Genomic DNA, 26,444 nt, shown 5'->3' on the forward strand with positions numbered 1-26,444 from the left:
CTGACTACTCAAAAAAAGTATTTTAAGTTCAATTTAGTTTGTATTATTATATTCTTAGCAGTAACCATTTAAATTTCTGAAACAAATTCATGGTCATTTTTATTTCTCAAATCTAACTTACAACCTTTTCCAGGACACACTAGAATTCCAAAAGAGGAATATCAGCAATATTTAGGAGTAAGAAAGCAGAGAACTTAAAAGGGAATCAATATTGAGACAAAATTGCTTTTATAACTTTCTATTCTTCATTCTCGCAAGTGAAGAACAGATATTAGGCACGTGACACTGGCGTCTTGTTACTTTTGGATAATAATTGTAAACAATAGTTGCATTCATTTATTCTGTTGCTTAAAAGGGAGATATAAAAGAATGTTTACAACAATACACTTTTGGAGTACTTTTCATACCCAAAAAATATGACATAGGCTAGATGCAAGGTCTATACCGATGCTACTATTCCAAATAGAGATATGCTGCATGCAAAAAATCAGAGAATTCAAGCGTTTGAGAAATTTTAATTAATTAAATTCCAAACTTACCGAATAAAAACAAAATGGAAGACATACAATTTTTGTTCTCTCCTGAAAAAGAGCAGAACCTAAAATTCATCAAAGAGAATTTGAATGTTCATCCTCTTTGAAATTTTTATTTACTTTGCAGGCTACTCGATAAAAGTAGAAATTTAGCGAACTTGTCCCATGACAAAAGTTCGTCCGAGACTTGCAAGTAAAAACAGAGGAATACTTCTGTAGAATAAGAAAATTTGCAGAACTGCACAACAGAAAGTTAAGTAGCAAGTGCACAACAAAAAGTTTACACCAAAGATCTAGCGCATGATATATCTAGTTTGCAGAATTGATTTTGCAAGCAATTAATTCACAGGACAACTCTTCTGAGAACATCATCATACTATGGTTGATAAAGAAACAAGTTCACAATAAGGGTGCAATAAACTATAGCAAATGCTGTCAACAAATGCTATACACAAGCTTGGTGAAATATATCCCACACTCAACAGTAATACCAGTTTATAGGACATTTGGATTCCCATTTATACATTCATGGAGATTACAAATTGTGGCGAAATACAGTTCCATTGTTGATAGCTAGTTCTAACACAATGAAGGAGACTTTTATAATGCAAAAGCAAATCCATACAAACCCTAGGTTCCAACCAAAAAACCTGCAAATCATTCAGGCACAATTATGCAAGTGAAATTGAAGATTACCAACACTTCGATGCAGAAGTTAGGTATTGCTGTACTGTGTTTCAATAAAAATTGGCGGGTTTTAAAAGAAAAACTAGACTAGTAGCAGAAACAGTTACAAGAACTACACTTAAATTGTCCTCAGATGATGCATTATTTGTGCTTGCTTTCAGTTCAACCTAGCACATGACAGGGCAAAGTCGTATAGAAACCCTATGATAACGAGGATAAATCCCCAGCAGCACACCAATTACGGGGATCTTTCATCCAATGACAAGGCAAATTTGATACAATGAATGTAGCATACATGAATAATGGGTGATTGTTAGTGAATTGTACATCAGAATTGAGAAATGGAAAAGGAGAAATCAAACAGGTACATAGGCACCAGAGGCGGGAGTGTCACCAAGCATATGGCCGTAGGGGGAATCTTGATCGTCCCCGATAAGGTCGTCCGTGCTCCGGAGCACCCCGTGCAGGAAAACCACCAGGGCCTCAATTAGGACGGCAAGAAGAAGGTTGAGCCAGGCGGCGGTAGCGAGGAGTGCGACAACGGTGAGAAACGCGAGTGGGAGGATTGCGAGGGGGAAGTCGTCGCGGGAGAAGTAGATGAAGTACCAGGCGGCGGAGAGGAGGAGGAAGAGGAGGAGAGGGAGTGGGTGGGGGAAGAGGGTGAGGAGGAAGATGAGGAAGAGGAGGACGGCGTAGTTGAAGAGGAAGTAGGTCACGTTGTGGGCGAGGCGTGTGGTGGCTTCGGAGACGGAGGACGGGAGGGTGAGGGCGAAGAGGTCAAGAAATACGCGCCATGGGCGGCGCGTGGAGGCAACGTTTTGAGTTGCTTCCTTTATGTTGGCGAGTGTTTCCGCAGAGAGCAACATTGTTGTGTGCAGCAGATTGATGGAATTTGGAAGGAAGAAGAAAAGTTGCGGTGTGTTTGGGGGATTTGGATTTTGAATTGGAATCAAGAGAGACCAGTGAGTAGTGAATGAGTCGTCGATGGAACCAACCAAGACGAAGTTTCTTTACCAAGACAAAGTTTCTTTCTCACTCCCTTCTCTTACAATTGGGCCCTCTTGGCCCAACTAACTATCAACAACCACCTCCAGAAGTAATTGCTTCTTCCACCTCATTTTTCTCCTTGCACCTTTTCCGTCATAGTTTAATAATATTTTCTTTTAAGAAATACTAACACTGTCCAGAAATATTTTCATAAATATATTAAAAATGATGAAAATAAATAAATAAATAAATTCCTACATAGCGTTTAAAATGCATTTGAAAGTATTTGGTTGGATCCCTGAAGCGATAGCAAAAGTACATGGAGAGAAGCGCAGAAGAAAATGACGGCCTGGCACAAGTTATCAGAAATCTGCTCTGGAGCAGGAGGCGGTTAAAAAGGACATGCTCCACCGCTTCACGTGTTCATGCCCATCTCAGACACAAAACTACCCAATAAATAATTAACAACCCATATTTGGAAAACTTTCAAAATTTATGGTTTCAAGACTAGTATTCCAAAATATATAATTATTTTGAAAACATTATTTTATAATATAATCAAATTTAATAAATATTTCAAAAGAAATAACAATTAATTTTAATTCTGAAAATAAATTTTTATTTTAAAATTTATGCTTCAAAATTTTTTAAATATTTTTTATATCTTTTTGACATACCCACTTTATTATATTCGCATTTTATTTTATTTTTTAAAGACTTAGATAATATGTCATAAGTTTTAATAATTATTTAGGGGTGTATTATCAAATCCAAGAAAATTTGTTAACGTACATTTGCATTTTGCAATCACGAAACTTAATTAGTTATGTAATCTCATTAACAAATAAGAAAAGTGAAGCACTCCACGGCTCTTTATTTTTCAAACAAAAGCATTAGAGATATAAGGCCATTTTATTAGTAATTATTTCTTGAAAAAGTTTTTTTTTTATTAAAATAAATAGGTCTTCATTTTGACATGTTTAACTAGTTTGTTATTTTAAGTTTTTTTTGAAAGGGAAATTTTATTGACTTGGATGATTTTTTTTCTTAAAAACGTCCTTACGTTGCAGATATTGAGGAATGCTATTAGCATATCATTAGCTACATAAAAATGTGATTAAATTCTTTAGTTGCATTCCGTGAACAAATTCTAGATATTGCAATCTGTAAAAGGTGTCTACATCAATTTTGTCAGGTAAAGTTGTACAAAGACCCACACATTAATTAAATTTGTTTTCCAATGTCTTCTCTGTATAAAGTTGAAATGTTGAATATTGACTTATACGCTTTCAATAATTAACTCATCAAGATTTACCATGTATACAAGCCTTTTAATTAATCAGATTTTCATTATATATAAATATAAACACTTAACTGTCATGATGACACGTGTCTCATCCTTATATCACTCTTGTATGGTTAGAGGGTTAGAGCAATTAAAATGAATTATAATTTTCAACTTATATAGATATTTGGAACAAATATAATTGTGTATAAATGTATAAAATAAAAATTTAAAAAGTACAATGATATATCAAAATTATATTTATTCATTTAATATCACTTTTATTTGAGTTTTAGTATTTTGTTTCCATCATATGTAACTATTATGAATCTTTAATATGTCTTAACTTCATTTATATTTTAAATAAAGTTATAATTTAGTTTTTTAAGGATTTACGAAAAAATTTGTAATTCTTTTTATTAAGTGAGTCAACTCGTTTAATCCACAAATTTGTGGTAAGTCGAGACTCGTTCGATTTTTTTAGATTCGCTAAGTTGGATTGGATTTATTCACTAAATTGCCGATTTATGATGGACCAGGTCAGATGATCCATTTTGACAGGTCTATATGTGGTGATAAAGTGAATGAAACTTAATGATAAACAAGTAAATTTTTAAATAATTCATAATTTTTTTATTTTAGTTATTCACAATTTTACTTTTATATTCCCTCTTATATTAGTAAAATGAAACTTAATGGTAGACAATAAAAACTTAAACTAGTCACTAACAATTTCATGTCTAACCAGAAGATTACACCTTTTATTTTATTTCTACCACCGCTACTAAAATAAACTCACATAATTTGGTCTAACTCTTGTATCTTTATCATTTAAGTAAACTTTAAATCTATTTTAACTTCACAAAACTAACTTATAATATAAGATTTATACTCATTTATATATTATGAAATTGTTTTATCTCTAATCGATATAACATTTCTAACATTTTACCTTACACCGAAGTATATACATTTTATACATGAGATTAGACACTAATAAATGATTTGATAACAGTATGAATAACAAGTGAAATAATCAATCTAATTTTCACTATAATAAATTTTAAATCATAACTTTAATATTAAGTTAAGAAATAAATTTTAATCTTAACTCAATTCCATGATATCAACAAATAAAATAAAATTTACACTCCGTATAATTTGTATAATACATAAGATTGTCTTATCCATTATCTGATGTGGACTTTCAATATCCATCTTACCATACTCAGAATCTAATTTCCCCAAAATATGTTACTCTTCGACGACTCCATACACTCATGCTCCAAAATCAAAACAAATAGCTGTCAAGCACAAAAAATAGTCTTCCATTTTTGATTTTTTTTTTGTCTTCATGTTAGACAAAAGAAAACTTGAATTGTATTTTACGTGTACAATGCCCCAAAATTGAATAATGGGAAAACAGGAGAGACAAAAAGTAATAGATACCAGGACTTTGAATTTATAGCAGTGTTTCTTGAAAATATATAGTATAAAAACAAAGATATAAAACTATAAATCAGTGAAGCATGTATTTAGGCATTTTTTTATTTCTGGATTGTTTTGACCATCAATCTGTAAAACAGGATTTGTTGAATTTTTCTTTTTCTAAAAATGGGTTAAGTCGTCTTGTAACATTAAAGGTAAAGTCGTCCTCACCCCAGCCGGTTTCATTTTTATTATAGAAACTTGAACCCAACACAAGTAATTAAAATCGGTTTGCATAATGTTATAAAAAAAAACCTTAAAAGTGAAGTCATCAAGCATAAACCGAACTGGTTCATGATGACATCTCTTTTCTAAAAAAAAAAAAAAAAAACCGGTTAGGGGGAGGACAACTTCACCTTTAATGTCCTCCCCATGAAGACTTGATCCTATTTTGCGAAAAAAAAAAATTGAAAGACCCTTTTTCACAAATTTGAGTTAAAATGAACCCCGAATTACAGAAAAGCCCATGTATATACAAGTATTTGAATTTCATCCGACTGTAGCTTATATCTAAAATGTATACAAAACTAAAGTAAACATGTTACACGTAAACTTAAATGCATAATAATTTTGTTTATAAACTTATTTAGATATAAACCTATGCATCTTGATCTAACTAAGGATCAAATTTAGTATTTGTGTATTAAAATTTAAATCATCCTATATCTCATACAACAGTTTCGGTGTGGTGATGTGAACTTATTACCAGAGGCATCCAAATCCCAATATCATCATAGGAAAGAAGTTGTGGAGATGTCTGAGTCTGCGATTGCATCAACTCAGTTGCCACCTTTGACAGTGACACGCGTTATTTACTAACAGATCTGTGTGCTCAACTTTCTGAAACTCATCCAAAAGTGAAGAAAAGTCAAACATGAAAAACCTATATAAGTAGGTACCAATCCCTCTCCCTAATATTCACATAACTAAAACGTTTCCCTTTTATCTCTATCTTCACGTCTCTTCTATACATCCTTGCTTGCCTTGTTCCGATGGCAGCCTCTGCTAAACTCTTATTTTTGTCCTTTCTTACGTTGTTCATCTCCTCCTCCATAGCTCGAACCTCTTACAGACCAAAAGCACTTGTTCTTCCTGTCACCAAAGATGATTCGGCCTCTGTTCCTCAGTATGTCACCCGAATCGAACAAAGAACCCCACTTGTGCCGGTGAAGCTAACCGTTGATCTTGGTGGTGGTTACTTTTGGGTCAACTGTGAAAAGGGCTATGTCTCATCCACTTCTAAACCTGTCCGCTGTGGCTCTGCTCAGTGCTCACTGTTCGGGTCGCACAGTTGCAGTGGGGAGAAAATTTGCGGTCGCTCTCCTAGCAACACCGTAACTGGGGTCTCCACATCCGGTGACATTCATGCTGATGTTGTTGCTACCAATTCCACTGATGGAAACAACCCTGTGAGGGTGGTTTCTGTGCCCAAGTTTCTCTTTATATGTGGATCAAATGTTGTCCAAAGAGGCCTTGCTAATGGTGTTACAGGCATGGCTGGTCTCGGCAGGACTAAAGTTTCCTTTCCTTCTCAATTTGCCTCAGCTTTCAGCTTCCCCAGAAAATTTGCCATTTGCTTGAGTTCCTCCACCATGACAGATGGTGTTATGTTTCTCGGTGATGGCCCTTATAATTTTGGTTATTTGAACGAGGATCTCTCCAAGGTTCTCACTTTCACCCCTCTGATCACAAACCCTGTTAGCACTGCTCCTAGCTCTTTCATGGGGGAACCGTCGGCTGAATACTTCATTGGGGTGAAATCTATAAGAATTTCTGAGAAAGATGTCCCCTTGAACAAGACCCTTTTGTCTATAGATAGAAATGGCGTTGGTGGGACTAAGATTAGCACCGTTAATCCATACACTGTGATGGAGACCTCAATTTACAAAGCTGTGTCTGAGGCCTTTGTGAAAGCAGTTGGAGTCGCTACTGTTGCTCCGGTGGCTCCATTTGGGACTTGCTTTGCGAGCCAAGACATTGGGTCAACGAGAATGGGCCCGGCTGTGCCTACCATAAATCTGGTGTTGCAGAACGAGAAAGTGGTGTGGAGCATCATCGGTGCAAACTCAATGGTGCGGGTAGATGATGTAATTTGCTTGGGCTTTGTGGATGCTGGATCAGGCCCAAGTACAGCCCAAGTTGGATTTGTGGTGGGTGGTTCTCACCCAATGACTTCAATCACCATTGGAGCACATCAGTTGGAGAACAACTTCCTACAATTTGATTTAGCAACCTCAAGGCTTGGCTTCAGCTCGCTCTTCTTGGAACATACCAACTGTGCCAACTTTAACTTTACCTCTTCTACTTAGAAATTTGTATTGTAGTAGGTTAAGATCAATGTGTGTTTAGACGAGGTGATGAATAATAAGTGAGGTTATCTTGCCTCCAAACTTAATTGCCTTAAAGAGCACGTTGTTTCATCATTTTCATCTCTACTACATCATTACCGTTGTTATAAAATGTAAGGTTTCACAATCAGTGATCATTACTTAGCTTATATGGGTGATTGTTTCAATCAAATAGCTAACTGTTGGATACAAGTTACATGGTGTCGGTTTGTGATTTGAAGTGAGAAAAATCTCACATTGGAACAACTAGAGAAAAAAAAATTGTTGTTTAATAACCTTAACTGTGCAATAAACATGAACTAGCTTTTGGATTAAGTCGAGTCCAATCCCAGTTATATATAACACGCTTCATTCATGTCAACACTCCTCCAATCTAAAATCTCATAACTAGCATTCACAAGATTTTCAGCATCAAGTGTTTTTTATTGAAAGGCACGAGATCATTTTTCTTGCTCTAGATTTGTGTTATCACAAGGAAACTACTGAACCATTAAAAAAGGGAAATATATCAATAGTGTGTCAACTAACAAAACTTTTAATTGCGCATGATTGAATTAAATTCTAACAAGATTAAGAAAGGTTTTACTAGTTTTCCGGTTATGGTTTTATCACATTTCGGAAAATATTGTGTAATTGCGAAAAACAAAAAGGCTTGAGTAACACGAATAAAATTAAAGTAATGTTTTGTGTAGAGTATTTGTTGATATAGCTAGTAACTACGAGATTGTCAGAATGCTTTTGGACCGGCCAATCGCACAAGTTCATAATATACAATGTTCACTGTTGTTTTAATCCGTGTTCTTCTTGTTGGATTTCATAACCTATTACACAACTCATTCATAGCATATGCTAAACAAACTGCAGGTCTCAGATATGCCACAATTTTCTTCCCGTGAGTCCTGCAGCTGCTACTGGATTTATCAACAAGAACAACATTAATTTCACATAGCTCCTGCATTGAAACTCTCATTTATTAGTAGCACGCAAAAAGCCAACAAAGTTGCAAAGAGAACATCATTGTAAATCGGTTTAATTTCTTTTCTCCGTTGGAAATGTAAGAATATACTTACCATCTTTGCTAGAACTCTGCTCCATGTCAATCTGTTCTTGCCATGGCCACTTTAGATTTGAGGATGAGGAACACTGCTGTGGAACTGAAAATGAATATGAGCTTGTACTGGTACACTGCTTCTTGCATGATGAAGAATCAGCTGTGGAGCAAATTTCTTGATCAATGCCTGACATCCCAGTATCTTTGTTATGATTTTGAGAGTTATCCTGGTTTTGCCCCTCCTCTACCACACAATTTGGCCTCTTACGAGTAGGAGGGTGGTCTTTCTTGGAATCCGGTAGTGCTGGCACCTTCTGATCATTAGCAGAAACAGTAGCACACGGAGCCTTTTCCAGAAAGACAACTTTTGGAGTGTCCAAGTTTTCAACACTGTTAGTGTTGTCTACAACAACTTCATCCCTTGGTTCGGTGCCAGCAGCTTTTGCTGCTGCCTCAGATTCCCACATCTTAAATATAGCTTCAGTGAGTCTTTCTCTGGCCAAATCTACATCAATCATTGGCTTTGGGTAATTTTGACCCAACTCAACTCCTGATGCTCTAAGCACAGTAAGTGGTGCATCCCAGGGATGATGGATCCACTCAGTTGGCATTCTTGCCAACTCAGGTAGCCATTGCCTCACATAGTCACCTTCTGGATCAAACTTGGCCCCTAGAATCTGTCACCAAAATTACAGATATGAGACTTCTTACTTTTAATTTTATTATTTTCTAACCTCTAAATGGGTACAATTTACTCCTTCTAGATGAAATGAAGTCAAAAGGGAGACTAATAGTTCTTCTTTCATTTTCCTCAAGGGGAAAAAGTAATAACAGATCAGTTGAATATGCATCTTAGCATAAGATAACTTTCTAACTATTAGGATTCCTAACCTACAAAATATTTAATAGGAAATGGAACCTAGAAAGTCATGAATGTTCAATGAGACAAAAAAGAAGAAAAAATCAAATGGACTTATCCTTAAGCAAATATTATTAAGTCATTCAAATGTTAAAAAAAAAATAAAATTAGATAAGGTATACGAGAGAGCAGTGTTACTATTTAGTGGATGTAATCAAACTTCTTAGATATCAAAAAATGGCGCATGAGGCAAGGAAACAAAAGAGCTTCGCTACAGTAAAAAACATGCTATTCCAGTTACTGATGATGTAGGTTATGTTAATTAAGTAACCTTGAAAGTGCATACAAATTAAATTGTGGAGTATAAAATATCCCATCAGATTGATACCTCAGGATTGTCCAAGCGCTCAAGCTCATGACCATCTGGTAAACCACCTGAGATATACTGCCAACCCAAGATATCACTTTCAAGGTCTGCATCCAAAAGTGTGTCCCAGAAATACTTCATCCCCCATTTCCATGGTAGAAGCAACATTTTGACAGCAAAACTTGAAACTATTACTCTTATTCTGTTGTGTATCCATCCTGTTGCCCAAAGTTCTCTCATTCCTGCATCCACCAAAGGATAGCCAGTCCTCCCTTGTCTCCAAGTCTTAAAGTTATCAGGATCAGGATCCCAAGGAAAAAACTTTAAGTGCCCCAGAAGCGCTCTCTCGTGAGTGAAGGGAAAGTTGAAACAAAGATAACGTGAGTACTCTCTGAGTCCAATGGCCCTGAGAAAAAGATTTACACTTTCTTCACCAACACTGTTGCCTTCATTTGTCCATAGTATTTGCTTCATACGTGTCACTTGAAAAACCTTCCTCACGCTCAATTCTCCAAAGTGAAGATATGGGGACAAGAGTGAGGTGGAGTCTCCACCTACCTTCAGCCTTTTCTTGGAGTAGTGAAGTAGATGCTGCTCCACAAATTCTGTTAAGGCCTTGTCGGCATTTCTCCAACCCGGCGACCATGCCCGTCCCAGTAACGCATTGCTTGGCTTTTCTAATTCGTTTTCAAGGTCCAGTTCCTCCACTGAACAACCCTCAACTTTTCCTGTGGTTGGTATGATGACAGAAGTTTATCAGATTGCAGCTAGTTTCTATAAGCATTGTCTTAACCTCTAGCAGTAACTTGATACCAATAATCATACTATCCAGAAAAGATCAAATCAAAGTAACATGAATTATGCGTATAGTCACATCATACCTTCAGCTGGAGTTAATTGCCACGGAGGAACAAGTGAAACAATATCCATTTGCTTGTGCAAGCATTTCTTCCAAAAAGCATCAAAGGTAGTGAAAGCACGTCCACTCTCAGTATATACTTCCCATGGCTCATACAACAGATCCCCATTGTAGCTTTGCACAGAGATGCCTTGTTCCACTAGTTTTTCTTTGATGTTGTGGTCACGGACAAGTGAAACTGGATCTGATAAAACATTCAGGGTAGAAATATCGATCAGCTAGTTATTTTGTTCATTATTTAGTAATCGTGTTCGTGCCAGTTAATTCTCAGGTCTCAACTAGTTAAGCTGCTATCTAAAAGACTAAATAATTAATATGAAAAACGAAAGAAAAATAGTAGTGCTAGATTAGAATGCTTGAAACAAGTAAAGCATAGAGTGCATGCATTGGTGTATCAACAGTCAACAAACAAAAATACAGATTTATTGCTAATTCTTCATGTTACCTGCTATATAATGACTTTTAATGTGTTATGACAAATAAGAATCAGTGTATATTTTTTTAAATTCTCCATATTGACAATCATGCGCCATTTTTCAGTAGCAGGTTATCAAACTGAAACACAACCAAAATAATAAGGGTGAGAAAACGCCTAAGTATCCTACCTTGAAGCTTATCCCTAAAGCTCCTCTAAAATATCAATAGAAAAAGCCTCCACTTGCTTCTTCAATTTTTGGAGATCCAAAACATTAAATGATACCAAACATATGATACGATGGCATGCACTTCAAAATTGACTAAAACATTTAAAATAGAAGGCTAAATCGACACCATCTACATTCTGACAGCAGCACTTACCATATAGATGGTTAAACACTACTTTTGTTGCTTGAATGGCCTTTATGCAGTCCAAAAGAGCTGTGACAGTACTATGGGTTTTGATGAACACAAGCCTGGTTCCAAGAGACTTCAGTGAGCGATCCAGGTGAGCAAGAGATTGCTTCAGCCACCACCTTGACACTCTTCCTGGATAAAATTGACCTTCCTCTTTAGGGCACCATATATAAACAGGGAGTACAGAGCCCTCCCTGGCAGCAGCAACTAATGCAGGATTGTCCTCAATTCTAAGGTCCCTCCTAAACCAAACAATAGTCCTGTTGCTACCCATATTGTACACTTCCAATTTTTCATGGCACAGCCAAAACTTTCAACCTCACACCATGTCAGAGTAACTTATCCACAAGTTACTCGTACTCAATTAAAGAATTACGAAGTTCGCCTCAACACTTGACGGTTCTCCTAATCAAGATCCCTGGCAAAAGAAGATATGTGAAAATTTAAGACAAGACAAGATATCAGATACAAAGGTTGGATCTGGAATTTTGCAAAAAACATAAAGATATCTATTAGCAGCATGAGATGAGAACCTCAAAATCACAGCCAAAGTGGACCAAGAAACAAGTAGCTTATCAGGATGTCCAACTTGGATGCCACTTTGCTTTGTGTTAGGTATCCAACCTAAATCCTACTCAGAGAACCCATCCCCACATGTCTCACTCACCAATTTAAAGACCAATTTAAAAATAACAAAAAGAAAAGAGGAAAATTTCCGATCGAGAAACAAAAGTGACTGAAGAATAATAAAGCTTGCAAAAGCATAAAAATCCACAAACCACCGAGTTGGAATATTCAAAACATTATATAAGAAAATAATCCTTCAATACAGAGATGAATAACTGGAAAGTTCTTCCAATTCATCCTCAAACACACCTTAAACTCGGACTATATGAGGAGGATTTCAAATACCCTTCAGCAGCTAGATATTTAATATTCACAACCCAATCATCAAAGTTTACCTGCACTAAATCAAATCAAATAAAGATCCGGCCTAAGTTACAGCTTAGCTAGAAATGAATAATAGAGGCCATTAAAGGAGGCAACAGTGATTGAATCATGGAAGTGTGTTGGGAGGGTTGGGAGGATCTGATTAGTGTGTGATCACGTGTGGAAGATCACAAGGTTTGTGCATTGATGAAAGTGGGAGACAGACACGTATGATTTAACAGAGACGAAAGGATAAGAACATTGAACATGTCACTAGGGTCTACCAGCAGCTTCCACAACTTCATCAAAATGGACCAAATTTTTACCACAACATCATAAAAATATCGTCAATAAATCCAAAACCTGGTGGGCGTAACAACAAAAGTTGTGCGTCGTGATTTGTAAAAGATAATCACGACATGGACTTCTGTTCAATATCAATGCAATGAAACCCAAATTATTTTTTCTTTGTTAAAGACATGTATGATTTACTTTGATCAGTGATGATGACACCGTTAATAAGAACTGTAACAAGATTTTTTTTTTTCTTGGGTACGAGGATACGTTAACTAGCTGCTGAGTGGAACACTAGGCAAGGAATTTTGTTGAGATGCTTGTAAATTTCGAAATCAATTTTAAGATCACAAAGTTAAAGTAATCTCTCTTATATTAAATTGACATGTGTTAGCGTCAGTACCAAAATGAAGAATTTCTCACTCAAATAACATGTTTGGATTTAAAATTTATCTTGATAATATTATATTAAATATTTATACAAATAATAAAGTTTTCTTTTAGCCGAATTCTACTTTAAAAAATCGTATTATTTGTGTAAATATTTAACATGATATATTATTTGAATAATTTTTTAATCCACATATGTTATTTACGTCAAAAAATCTCAAAATAAATGTACAAATAAGTTATAATATTATAAATCATTTTACAAACATGACAAATTGCAATTAATAATCTATTTTAAACATTTGATAAGAAAAAAAATAATGATCAATCAGTAAGCTATAACAAAGTAATTTTTTTTTTCTCAAATGACATTTGATAAAAAAAAAAATGTTTCACCCTTTACCTAAAATTAATTTTCTAAAAGTAAGATTCTTAAGAAAAGATTCTACAAAAGTTTTGTGCAAATATTTAATCGTTATTCAACTTTATTCGGAATAATGAGCTCCCTTTTATCATTATAAACATTAAATTTGGTAACTTTATAATCAAATTCTACAGAAAAAGTTTTATTCCCACCTATAAAGGTGAGAACTCATTCATAAATAAACATTCCTATGCTACTTTCCCAAATATGCTAAATGATGATGATGATACCTTAAACTATAAGCCCTGCATCTTATTATGATAGTATTTTTATCTCATTAGCTAATTTTATTATTGATTTAAAAAGATATCAATTGAGAATAAAATAATTATAAAACAAGTTTAATAGTTAATTCTTTGTGTCAACAAATAACAAATAAATAATTCTGTATTTCAAAAAAAAAAAGTTAAAGTTAAAAATAATATTTTTAAATAAGGATTTTGACTACCTTTGCACAGATTATTGTTGGATTAAACAATACATTGATTACTATTATTTATCATGTAAAAAAACATAATTAAAGAATACAAATATTGGTATCAGGACCTAAAGATGTTGAATTTAATGAAAAGAGATAAAGAATGAAATTTCAGGACAACAAAGCAATACTTTTAAAAAGTTTGACAAAAGAAATGGATATAGAATAAAGTAAATGGAATATATAGTTTTAGTTATCAATAGAATAATTTAAAATAAAACAAAAAGGAGTAAGATTCAATAAATATAACATTATAAATAAATTCACAATATCTTGGTATTGTTTGATGTTGCCTTCATTAAGTGGAGAATTTTTGCGTTAAGTACCAAACACATTTTTGTATATAGGTAATGTCTAATTTTTATAAATATGGTATAGGTGATACTCAACTTTTTAAATCATGTAAGAAGACATGAATATATATATATATATATATATATATATATATATATATATATATCATATAAATATTGACTTTATTGATTATATTTATATTTATTTTGGTACAAATGTAATTTAGAACTAAGTCGTTTTAATTTTTGGTTTGGACTAATTTGTTATGATGTATTAAGTTCTAGTCGACTCGTCTTGACTTTCAACAAGAGCCAACTCGTCTTAACCTTTAGTTCAAGCCAACTTAACTCAATTGTAGCTCTGATAGCTTGACTTGAATATGGGAATGGGTCGACTTAGCTTGACTATAGGTCAAGCTAACTCGGGTCGACCTTTTGCCTCGATTTATCAATCTTGACCTTTAGTCACAACCAACCTATCCCAACCGTCGAGCCCAAGTTGGTCGGTCTTTACCTTTGGCCCGAAACGACAGGTCTCGACCTTATGCCTAAGTTGAGCCATCTCAACTTTCTTCGCTTGTCAGTCTATCTCGACCTTCGTCTCAGGACAACCTAACTTGAGCTTTAGCTTAGGTTAATTTGTCTCAACCTTCGATCTCAACCAATATGTCTTGACCTTCGATTTAGGTCGACTCATCTCGACCTTCAACTAGGGTTGACCCATCTCAACCTTTAGATTAGGCCTGTTCATCTTAATCTTCAACCTAAACCCACTTGTCTCAATTTTCGGCCTAGACCCTCTTGTCTCGACCTTCGGCTTAGGTTAACTCATCTCGACCTTCAACCTAGTGGTCTCATCTCAACCTTCGATCTGGCTGACTCATCTTGACCTTTGTCTTGGCCCGACTTGGCTATAACTTTGGGTTAGACTAACTTTATTTGACCTTCAGTTCGAACCAACTCAACTCAAACTTTGGTCTGAGTAGACTTAGGTCGACCTTCAAGTCGGGACAATCAATTTGACATTTGATCGAGGTTGAAGATGTTGTATTTAAGAGTTAATTAAAGTTTTTCTAATGGGAGCAATGAAAATTTGCTTTTAGATCTCAATTTGAGATTTCTTGTTAAACATATATAAAAAGTAGGGATGACAACAGGTCGGGTCGGACACAGATAGTACCTACCCGCAACCCGACCCACGACAAAAGAAATCCACATGCTACCCGTCCCGCTACCCGCACGGGTATCTGTTTAAAAAATATTTGCAGGTATATTAAAACCCGCGAGTACCTATAAATACCCGCAAATATTAAAAAAAAAGTATCAATATTTAAAAATATTACAAAAAAATGTAAAATAAAATATAAATTATATTAAATATAAAGTAAATATAAATATAAATTTAATTTTCATTAAGTTTAACTTAATAAAACATAAATTTAATTTTAATTTTAACTTTTTACGGGTAATGGGTATTCGCGAATACAAATAGTATGATACTCGCACCTGACCCGTTCATAAGCGGATATTAAAATACCCGCTACTTACTATCAGCGGGTACAAACTATCCATCACGAATTTTATCCGCGGATACCCACGGATACGAATATTTTTTTAAAAGTAACAAATTTTCTTTAAGGTCTCAAATATAGAGCTTATATAAAGAAAAATAAAATATATAAGATCTAATATTTATATAACACAACACAACTCAAATATATATATATATATATATATATATATATATATATATATAAAATTACCTAATAAATTATAAGTATTTTAATAATTTAAACAGGAACGAGATGAGAGCATATATGAATATTGGGATAGAGACGGGACGAATATGTATATAGTCATCTTTATCCCATATTTAATTTAAAAATTTGAATATTACTTATACTCATACCCAAGGACGACTCAAGAGTTTGGGAGGTCTAAAACAAACTTTAAAAATGAGGTCTTTTATTTAAAATTTATTTTTATAGCGTTTTTTTATACAAAATTATTTATTAAATTATCATAATTAATTTTATTTAACATTTATTCTTAAATAGATAATAAGGCTAATTCATTTAATCTACATTGTTGACACTGAAATTATTAACATTATTCTATAAGTTATATATGTATCTGTGAAAAAATATATATTCTTTTTATATAATTAAGAATATCAATTGATTTATCATTTTCGAAATCTATATTTCTCTTAAGATATTTAATTATGAAAATAAATAAAATCCATCACTATCCAACCGATTATCATGTTTTAAAGATTTTTCTAGGTTTAAGCATTTTTCTTTAAAAAATGTATAATCTAGTGACTTTAATTTTTTAACACTACATACAAAACAAAAAATATTTTCATATATTTTAAATTATTCAAATTTACTCTAAAGTGTGGTAATTTCTTTATCTACAATACATAACCAATTCTAAATGATTCTTGAAGAGAGTTTATGATTTCATTCTCAATGTTTTCATTAAATTTTTTCTTTTTACGTCTATTATATTTTTCACAAAACTTAGGTTCTTCTCAACTCTGGCTGTAAGTCTTTTTTTTCCTAAACTTGAATATCTTTCTATAGAAAATCATCCTTTGAATTATGTTCCAATTAATCTATTATCTACCAGAAAACTAACCCTTAATCTAATTAATAATTTTGTAGAAAAGCTTCTTCGTAAACAAAATTAAAATTTACTAAATAAAGGTTTTAATTCATTAATTATCATTTTTGATAACAAGAAAAATTAATATACACTAATAATAATTTAATTAAATTTATTCTCAAACACAAACTTATAATTAATATAGTAAAATTATATTAGTAATAAAATATTTTTTTGAGGTCTTTTTTTATCTCAAAAATGTAATTTAATAGAGATATATTAGTACAAAAACATTTGTTTCGAGACTTTTTTTTATTAAAAGTAATTTTATAACTAATTAATTAATAAAAAATATCAGTAGTAAATTTTTTTTTAAACTTTCTTTTAATAGAAACCTAAAACGAGTGTAACTTTATTTGTTTTATCCTTAAAATGACCATGTTCATACCATATTCAGTCAATAATCAAAATAAAGATGAATTTGGACAATAATTTTGAATTGGATTGATTTGCCATCCTAGTTGAATAATTTCTATTCTTGTAAATATATTTTTCAAATCACTCTTAAGTCTGAACCAACATCCAACCATAAATTGAAAATAAATAGCATGTTTGGTATTACAAGCCCATCAAAATGAAAAGAAAACCCAAAAACCTTTCTTGCATTTATTACAGCATTACTGTTAAATAACCCTCATCACAGGACCCATGCTTCCATTCAACACAATTACTAACAGAAAAAGAAATTTAGTACTTTGCATAATAGAAATAGAAAACAGTAGCAGTTTATGCCCTCACTTTTAGGATAAGACATACATAACCAAAAAAAAAAAAAAAACAGAGAAAGGTGACAGGACCAAAGCAATAATTGTGTGGAGCCATAGCAGTTGCATATCATTGCCTGCCAATCTGCCTTGGCCAGTTCATCATCCTCCCTTCCTATAAACTAATTCATCATGTCAATCCCATCCCACACCACATTTCTGATCTGGAATCTCGAGAATGAAATTAAACTAGACATAAAATTAATATGTAATTATATTTAAGTGATAACTTTTTTTTTTTTGTATTAAACTTTAGACAGACTATTCAATATTTTTTTTCTTTTTACTCTTGAATACATCGTTGAAAGGATTCTTGTCTAATAAAGTAAACCGACACCACATAAATTTTATTAAAAGTCGAGATTGATTTAAGAAAAAATATATTTTGCGAGTCTAACCAAAAAATTATAGACATACTAAAAGTGTGTTTGTTTTAATCTAATTTTAATAAAAATTAGAAAATGTAAATATGCCCAAATAATAAAAAAGTCGTAGGTAAGAATTAGATCCAATTTTACTAAAAATTAAATATATGGAGAAAATACACAATAATTTTACACTGTTACTCGATCAAATTAGTTAGCTTATTGATTTGACAATAACTATCTTAAAATTAATATCAAAATTAATTTAAATTTACTAAGAATGCAAGTTTTTACTGCACCAATGCGCATCCATAAAACTCGTTAGTTTTTACTGCACCTTGAGTTCAGAAAGCAAGTGGCAAATATTCCAATCCTGGAACTGAAGCAACAAAACTAAATCCCTGCGTGGATTAAAAAGTAACAAAGTAGATTCACCAACTTCCACTTGAAATTCATAGAATATAAGTTCATTTTTCAATAGCCATTAATATATTAATCTGCACCTATGAAGCATCATGGCAATAAGGAAATGTTGAAATTTCTCTGCAGTGGAGTTTCTTAGGCAGGAACCCCTAATCAGCTTTCACAGGTGCAGGTTATTCACTTGATAAATGATAAGTCAGCAGTTTAAGTGAAATATATCGAAACAGACATAGAACATGGTAGAACTAAAGGGTGTCAATCAACATCATTCCCTCAAGGTCTCATACATCCTAACTAGATCACCTAAAAACACGACCATCTTGTGTAGCTGCTCAGTTTGCACGCTCTCTGAGGACTTCAAGATCCATCTCTGTTGGGTCTGTTGCCTGAATCTCGTAATGGATGCCCTGTAGTTCCCTTCTGAACCTGTCCTTCGATGTTGCATAAAGCATCTTAGAGCGAATGCGGGATACTGAAGGAGACCTGTAAAATAATCTCTTCGTAAACCGTAAAGTAGAAGAATACAAGCAATAAAAGATGTGCCAAAATGTTTGAGAGAAACTTCCTCTGATTTAGTCCAACAGCAATAAATAGAAGGTAAATTTTATCTGCAAGTGTCAAGATAAGCTAGTTGAAAGTAACTGTGAGTCTATCTTGCAATCATAGTCAATCTATAAAATAAACGCAACACCTGAAAGTATTATCAACACAAAAAGAAATAACTGAGCAGATACAGACACTTAACCCGAGTTCACGAAGTGAAAGGTAATAAAAAACTATCACATACGTTTAGTAAGGACGACGGAACATAATTAACTACTGGAAACATTGGGAAAAATGACTAAGCACAAAAAAGAAGTCCCAGAGCTGACAAAGCAACATACTAATGGATAACAAGTCTAGCAGTTGAGGAAAAATAAACTCAGTCCCCAGTTCAACGAGGTATTAATTAAAGTTCAATTTTGCTTGAAAAAATAAACAATAAACAATTCCATTACATCTTACCCCTATTCCATTTGAAAATATGATATGTATCCCAATAATAAGTTTTCTTCGACAGGCCGATAATGTTAATTTTTACCATTAATTTAATTATCTTTTATTAACAAAATCAAACTCTTCTCTAGCTTTTAATCTACTTAGTCTTCAATTTTATCTTATTTTTGTAAATAATTACATTTTGGGTTATACTAATCTAATTATATCACTTATCTCCATTATTTTGTGTCTAATTTAGTAATAGGAAGCTTTTGTCCCAAACCAAAACATGTTTGCATCCTATAGAAGCAAGAAAAACAAAAAAATGCGAAACTTCGAAGAAATGCTGGTGCCATAGAAGCCAAAGTCAACACCACAAAGTCAAAGAGCACCAGATGTCAACTGCGCTAGGCACCATAATTCGCGTCGGGCGCCACCAAGTCAGAGATCAATGCACAGAATTGCGTTGGGCGCCACTGCTCCAGGAACAAGTCGTGTTGGGCACCATCTTCACAGAGAGCCCTCTTCTTTGTTCTGTGCAATAGCGCCCAGCGGAGGAAGCCATGTGCCGATCTCAGTTTTGCTGACCTGGCAAATTTTGCCCTATTTCTTCTTGTTTGCTCAAGGGAAAACGGATCTTTTGGAGGATTGGACGCGAAAACACTCGTTTGGAGAGCTTGAAGGACTGCTAGGGCTTGTGAGAACATCTACTTCTTCCTTCTTGTATCTCCATCTTCTTCCATTTCTCATTTTGTATTCTTAGGCTCTCCATGACAATGGAGAGCTAAACCCATTTTGTTGGAGGTAGATGTAACCATTAAACTCTCATGTATCTTGCTATGTTTTGATATATATATATATATATATATATATATATATATATATGCCTTTTCCATTGAATGTTAGTATTTTTGTTTGTGCTTACTTTGGTTTGATCACCCATAACTTGATACTTGGTTCATTAGGTGTTGAAAAATATCTTTTGTAACTTAGAACTGAAACAAGATCCTTAGTGCAGCTTGTCTCATTAGTTGTCTTAAACCCTAGTTGCTAAAGCAAGTTTGTTTATTAGGGGTTCAGGGGATTGACTCTTAATAAAGAAACCTAGGCTCATTCTTCTAAGGGATTAGGGTTTAAATAAACTCGTGGGTTGACATTAGCATTATAATGGAGAGGACTTAAGTGTCTAAATGCATGAGTGAGGTCGGTGAAATCTAACCCCAACATCACCAATCCATATCATTTCTAGTCTTTTCCATCTTCTAAGCGTTCTTAACTTCCAAAGTGTTATACTTGTTCATGCATAAACTTTACTTTCTTGCATGTAACACAAACTATGAAATTATTCTTTAGTCTAGATTAGTTATTAGTTGTACAATTACTTAGTATTTACATGAGTCTCTTGGAAAACGATATTCGGTCTTTCTGATTACTACTTGCACAACTTGAAACACTTGCAAAGGAGTTAACACTGGCACATGCCAAACATCATGTGGATCCCAAATCAAAGAGATTACAAGTTCTTCCACAGTAAAAATAACATGAAAAAAAAACAACCTCTCATGCCAACTAATGACCAGACATATTCCATTTATACTTATTCCTTTTTTTCTATATCATAAACAAGGAGAAACTTTATAGCTTTACCAATGTCTAAACTCCATCCTGTGACTTCAAGAAAAGAAAAATATTCCAAATTTTGTAATTCTAAAAAGTAGAGTCTGTAGTAAAAGGGTTCAGTCATTCAAACTTGTTCAATATTATTTGTATACTTTTCTAGCAACATTTACTATTGGCAAAGATCTAGGTCAAAGAGCTTAGATGGGACAGCTATAAGCTACGTAATAAATTGTTGAGCATTTTATTATAAAATGAAATATACAGAAACCTTTTTCATGTTTCTACACTAGAGATTGCAAAAAGATATTGGACTTTGACATATATGCATAAAAATTGAGGTCTAAGAACTTGTCAAAATACTTGTTCAGTCTCTGCCACTAGTATGTTTAGAGTGGGCCATGACAAGAAGAATGAAAATAGGCATTCATAATAATAGAATATTGGTTACATCGAGGGGGTACTGGATGTTTCCAAGCGTAGTGTTACGTAGAATTGAATGTGTCAGGTGTACCACCTTTATGGTTTTTTATGGTTGGAAATAGGAGCATTTTCCACTCACATCTCTCAGTAAAGAGAAGGTTAAGGAGTGGAGAGAAGGTTAAATTTTGTATGATAGGCGGTTACGCTCATGATTCCTCAAAGACCCTTTTATTATTGGAGGGGAGGCATAGACAATCATTGTGCTCTGTGTCTCGTCAGGTGTGATCTTTACTTTACAATTGGCTTGGATTTTCCGTAGTTATGCCCTCATCGTGGTCAAGTTCATTATCTTCAGCATGGAAGTATGTTGGAGGAAAGAAAGTATGCTTGGCATATTTTCTAATATGCTGTTAATATGCGTGTTGTAACAATAAGACTTTTTTCCAAATTTTGACCAAGGATATGATGGGGTTGATAGATCTCATAATGCTCAATGTCATTTCCAAGAAGAACAAAAGGGGTTTCTTTTTTGTTTTCTGATTGGTACACGGAACCTTTTACTTCTATCAGACAATGTGGCTGGTTTTGGACCAGCCTTTGATTGATATGGTCTGGTTCTTTTGGAGGGTTAAGCAACCCTTGTACTCATTTCAATAAAACTTCATTGGCGCATCACGGAAAAAAAATACAATCATAGTAAACAATTGGAATCATATGTAGATATACTAGAGAATTACATCATTATAGAGAATTTAAATTGTATAATTTGCTTTCACTATACCCATAGATACCTCTTTAGATCAGCAAAGTGGTCATGATACCCTAGATGTCTTAGGATTTAATTATTTATCTGTATTTCAAGATTTGAGGCAAGGCAAGCTACATAGATGCAACAGTAAAATGCAATACCCACATGCATAAAGCAGTGTAAACAGAAACCAACGTGGGAATATTAGAATGAGTTAATATGATATGCAACTTCTAAAGTAGTATATGAAATCAAGAGACTCACCATGCCACGAAAAAGATTTTGCTCTTCTGGCAGTTCTCAGATGTCACAAAATCAAAGTCATAGACAGCATATCGGCAATCACTTTCAGGCAAGGATGCAGTGAAATCATCATAGCTCTCAGCAGGGCCTCCGGTTTTCTCCACCACAACTTCTTGCTTTTTCTCATCAATTTTAAAAACCACATAGCGATGAACTTTCTTCCTCTGTAATTCCAGGAACGTGTTTACGCTATGCTCAGCAACACCCATTCCAGAAGAGGCATTTCCCTATAAGCAACACATTGATTACTTCTAAATTATAGCCTCTTTCAAATTCAATGATCAAACCATATTACCAAAATTGAAAATGATAAGGGCAATGATGATGTTCTTACAGTAAAATGAATCTTAGCATCCAGGAAAAAAAAAGGATATTTCCTTTACACGCATAGAAACAAAATACAATAACCCAACAGGAGAACCAATCATGTACTCCTAACACATGTAATTCCCTTGAGCTCCGTCACAAGATTCATATGCAGTATGAGTGCAAAAATTAAATAATATTTCAAAAGTAACAAAATGCGCTTACTTATTTTGCATCCAATCCCTGGATCAATTAAAAATTCTGATACAAGCAACCCTAAAGTTAATTGCAACTCAAAGCAACTTCATGCATGGGAAAGGAACAAAATATTCAATAAACTTTCAATTGTTAGTATATGATCTAGCCTGATTTCTTGACCCCTTCCTTTTGTAAGATAGTATGTATCATCACAGTGAACCAATTGAAATTTAAGCCAATGGATAGATCAAAAACCTTCCCATTTCAATTTCTGAGTCATCCTCGTAGCGAACCCAACATAGCACTAAAAATATAACACATACCAGGCCCAACTCAAATGCATCAACGATAAGTTTCAAAATACTAGAATATAGACCCAAACTAAAAAACGACACAAAGATCAATGTCGATTTGATATCAAGTGAGTGTAACAAACTAAAAAACACGCGATTAAACAAAGATGTAGCATTAAATTTGTAGCATCCGTAAAATTGGACCTAGACAGCGCAAAAATAAATAACAGTTCAACAAGATCAAGTGATAACAGCGCAGGCAAAATAAGGAAAATAAAGAAGAAAATAAAAGTGTTAGTTAAGAGAGAGAGAGAGAGGCGAAAAGATGAAAGGAAGCTTACCCCTCCCCCTCCTACTCTGAAAGCCATGGGTACAGTGAGATGAAAGATGGGTTTTGCGGAGAGAGAGAAAGGTGAGAGAAATTGTGTGGAGAGAAGAGAAAAATAGTGAAGAAATTTATGAAACGCAACAAAGGTATTTATTCTCTTCACTGAAAAAAGGTAAAGTAAAACCAAAGCAAAGGGAAAACTCCACAAAAGAGAAATGCCAATTCTTTAACAAAGTTCCAAAAGCCCTCTTCAGTTTATAATTTCCAAAGCTCCTTTTAACAATTTAGTCTAAAGTTTGAATAATGAAATGATGTCATATAAAATAAATATTTAAATATGATTTTATTTCTTTAATCTAATACAATTATTTGATTAGTTTTTTTTTTTAAATTATAGAAATTAGTCTTAATAAATAATATTTTTTCTAGGATGTTATTATTATTTTTTTATCTCAAATATGTTAAGAGATATTGTTAGAATTAATTACTATATCGAAAGTATTTTTAGAAATATTTTTTTAGTTTTTTCAATAAAGATATATACATTATACATTGACGTGTGAAAGGATGTTAAAAGTTTCACATTGACCAGAAATAAGGTCAACTTATAATATATAAATAGGTGTAAACCTCATCTTATGATATAGTTTTGTGGAGTTGAGATTGACTTAAAATTTACTTCTTAATATGATATCTAGAGCCTAAAGGTTTTTTTAGAAAAATTTTTTCACCTTTGTCACTGTACTTGTCGTCGTCCGGAGCAACAGTTTTAACTGGAGACCACACAATTTTGCTCGTCTCAGCCAGGCAACCCCAATGTCGTATACTGTTATATTTTTTATTCCAATCTCATGTCAGTTGAGAGACATCGAGTTTTCGTCCCCACTGACAATGTCGATGTTTCGATTTCAAGTTTGTCAAGACATGGTTAGGGTCAATCACCGTATTGTTGACTTTGAAGATCGAAATTTTATCATAGTTTTATTCTTAAAAGACGTCATGGAAACATAAATAAAGAATGGTTATTTAAATTGTCTTTATTCATGACTCATAAGCCATGTGAAACTATTAGGTGTATTATAGCATTTATTATATTTACTTGTTTAAAAGTATAAGTTAATTATAATTATTATTTTTTAACTACAACTGGGGTTAAGATTAAATATTATCTTTTTTTAACAACCAAGTGGATTCGATTTTGTTTCAAGTATTGTAAAATCTTAATCCAAAAAAATTCAGATACAAAACTGAATGTATCAAAATTTTGGTTGAGACACATGTTCAACAAGCATACAAGATCATGAATTAAGATTGTTACATGAGCTTTATTTTTTTTAAGAAATTTATCATTGGTAAAATATTGGCCTAACTCTTTTCATTTAGGTGATCCTGTGCGATGAAATTACGTACCCACTCTATCAACTAATTAGTCTATCATATTTCTATAAATTGATTTTTAAAATAGACTAATTGCACATTTGCAATTTAATCTACCAAATTAATAACAACTTTAGTCTTTTAAAACGTTTTTTTATTTAAGTATTCCTTCTATCCAACTACCACGCTAAACTAAATGAAAACGTTTATTGTTTTCTTCTAGTCGACGCAAATAAACTTGAACGGTTCTTACCAAAAATCCTTTTTTTTTGCTTGACTAAAATTTATTATTTATTAGTAATTTTATTTTCTGGATTTTACTTTATACAATTTTAAGTCCTTAGCTTTTAAGATTCGTAGTTTTCTTTCTAAATATCCATAATTTCTTATCATTTTAGACATTACACAGTAAAAATGGAAAATAAAAAAACTCATCATTCTATGAGAGTTTTTTAATGTATTTTTAAAGATTGAAAATTGAACAACGTTAAGGATAATTAAAAAGTAAAAGACTAAAATTGCTTTAAAATTACAGGTTCGACTAAAATTGTGGGAAAAAATAAAAAATTTAAATATAGATTTTGTAAAATATAAGGATAAAAAACATTGATAGATCGTTTCGAGTTAAAATAAATTCAAAAGGGACAAAATTACAATTAAGTCTAATTTTTTATAATTTTCAATTGAGTTAACAAACTAAAAAATTCTTATTTTATATTATAAAAGAAAAAATTGAAAAAAAGGCTTTGTCGCCTAAAATTAAGCTTATTTTTTGTAAATATACTTTAAATTAAATAAATTAGTGAACATAAAAAAAACAACAACAATATAATGTCTATAATCAATAATTAAAAAAAAATATATCACATTTACATAAGAGAATTCCAATAATTTGTCACACAGGATAAGGCCCACTTTTATTTTTATGTTTATAGGCTCAACATTGGATTTGGATTTGTAAGGATCCATAGTCATCCACTTGTTCCTAAGATCCTTTCCAGCTGTCCACTCACTTCCTATTTTGTCTCCTGAAATCAAAATAATTCATTCATCTCCCCATTTTTAAAACAGGAGCTCTATTAGGGTTTGAGTTACTCCCTCATCCAAGTTCACTGAACGCTCCTCCTCCATGTAAGTTGAGCTCAAACTTTCTCCTTTCTCTTTTTCCAGCTCTTTTGCTCTGATTCTGTCATGGATTCTTCCTAGAACCTCACCTTCGTTCTGGTATTCATGTTTTTCAGCCCTCTAGTTTGTTCCTGGAGCTGTGGTACTCCTTCTGTTAAGTGGTTATCCTTCTTATGTTTAGTTCCACTCAAAGATAAGGGAAGCTAGGGTTTAAAACTTTTTATATATATTGCATGTTTTCTAGTTTCTGATTCGTGTTTCTGATGCCTATTTGATGTTCATGTTGTATGAGAATGAATTGGGTGTGATTTTGCTTGAGTTCTTGGATTTGCATGTTTGAACAGGTGCAAAACCTCTTA

The 26,444-nt window shown here is 33.1% G+C and overlaps 2 protein-coding genes and 2 pseudogenes across 5 annotated transcripts; 1 reads left to right on the forward strand and 3 right to left on the reverse strand.

Annotated features, from left to right (window-relative positions):
* Positions 1-1,027: 1,027 nt before the first annotated feature.
* LOC114190345 (PRA1 family protein D pseudogene) lies at positions 1,028-2,276 on the reverse strand (annotated as a pseudogene).
* A 3,612-nt stretch (positions 2,277-5,888) lies between these two features.
* LOC114191581 (putative aspartic proteinase GIP2 pseudogene) lies at positions 5,889-7,455 on the forward strand (annotated as a pseudogene).
* A 525-nt stretch (positions 7,456-7,980) lies between these two features.
* On the reverse strand, positions 7,981-12,607 carry LOC114191579 (cryptochrome-1-like). Of its 4 annotated transcripts, none has more exons than XM_085676198.1 (6): positions 12,321-12,607; positions 11,323-11,776; positions 10,487-10,708; positions 9,627-10,333; positions 8,395-9,056; positions 7,981-8,280 (listed from the first exon to the last, which is right to left on the reverse strand). In XM_085676198.1, the coding sequence occupies exons 2-6, from the start codon at positions 11,630-11,632 to the stop codon at positions 8,196-8,198; spliced, it is 1,986 nt and encodes a 661-aa protein (XP_085532324.1). In that variant the 5' UTR covers positions 11,633-11,776; positions 12,321-12,607; the 3' UTR covers positions 7,981-8,195. The 4 variants fall into 4 exon arrangements, with proteins under 4 accessions (XP_085532324.1, XP_027936631.2, XP_027936630.2 ...); XM_028080830.2 differs by having other exon boundaries at positions 8,399-9,056; positions 12,321-12,606; XM_028080829.2 differs by having other exon boundaries at positions 8,399-9,056; positions 12,235-12,586.
* A 5,789-nt stretch (positions 12,608-18,396) lies between these two features.
* On the reverse strand, positions 18,397-23,806 carry LOC114191936 (actin-depolymerizing factor-like). Its single transcript, XM_028081390.2, has 3 exons — positions 23,597-23,806; positions 22,420-22,685; positions 18,397-18,872 (listed from the first exon to the last, which is right to left on the reverse strand). Exons 1-3 carry the CDS (start codon positions 23,621-23,623, stop codon positions 18,722-18,724), a joined length of 444 nt encoding a protein of 147 aa, XP_027937191.1. The 5' UTR covers positions 23,624-23,806; the 3' UTR covers positions 18,397-18,721.
* Between the last annotated feature and the right edge of the window lie 2,638 nt (positions 23,807-26,444).

The sequence above is a fragment of the Vigna unguiculata genome, chromosome 7 (genome assembly GCF_037176805.1).
Source record: "Vigna unguiculata cultivar grain cowpea cultivar isolate G323 ecotype 2 chromosome 7, ASM3717680v1, whole genome shotgun sequence".
NCBI lineage: Eukaryota > Viridiplantae > Streptophyta > Magnoliopsida > Fabales > Fabaceae > Vigna > Vigna unguiculata.

Excerpts from the sequence above, each read along its gene's own strand:
- LOC114191579 (XM_085676198.1), bottom strand. The coding sequence starts at position 11,632 with ATGGGTAGCAACAGGACTATTGTTTGGTTTAGGAGGGACCTTAGAATT. Across the intron at positions 10,334-10,486 it reads GCAATTAACTCCAGCTGAAG|GAAAAGTTGAGGGTTGTTCA; the intron begins GTATGATGTGAC and ends TACCAACCACAG. Across the intron at positions 9,057-9,626 it reads AGCGCTTGGACAATCCTGAG|ATTCTAGGGGCCAAGTTTGA; the intron begins GTATCAATCTGA and ends TTTTGGTGACAG.
- LOC114191936 (XM_028081390.2), bottom strand. The coding sequence starts at position 23,623 with ATGGCTTTCAGAGTAGGAGGGGGAGGG. Across the intron at positions 22,686-23,596 it reads TCAGAGTAGGAGGGGGAGGG|GGAAATGCCTCTTCTGGAAT; the intron begins GTAAGCTTCCTT and ends TGTTGCTTATAG. Across the intron at positions 18,873-22,419 it reads AAAATCTTTTTCGTGGCATG|GTCTCCTTCAGTATCCCGCA; the intron begins GTGAGTCTCTTG and ends ATTATTTTACAG.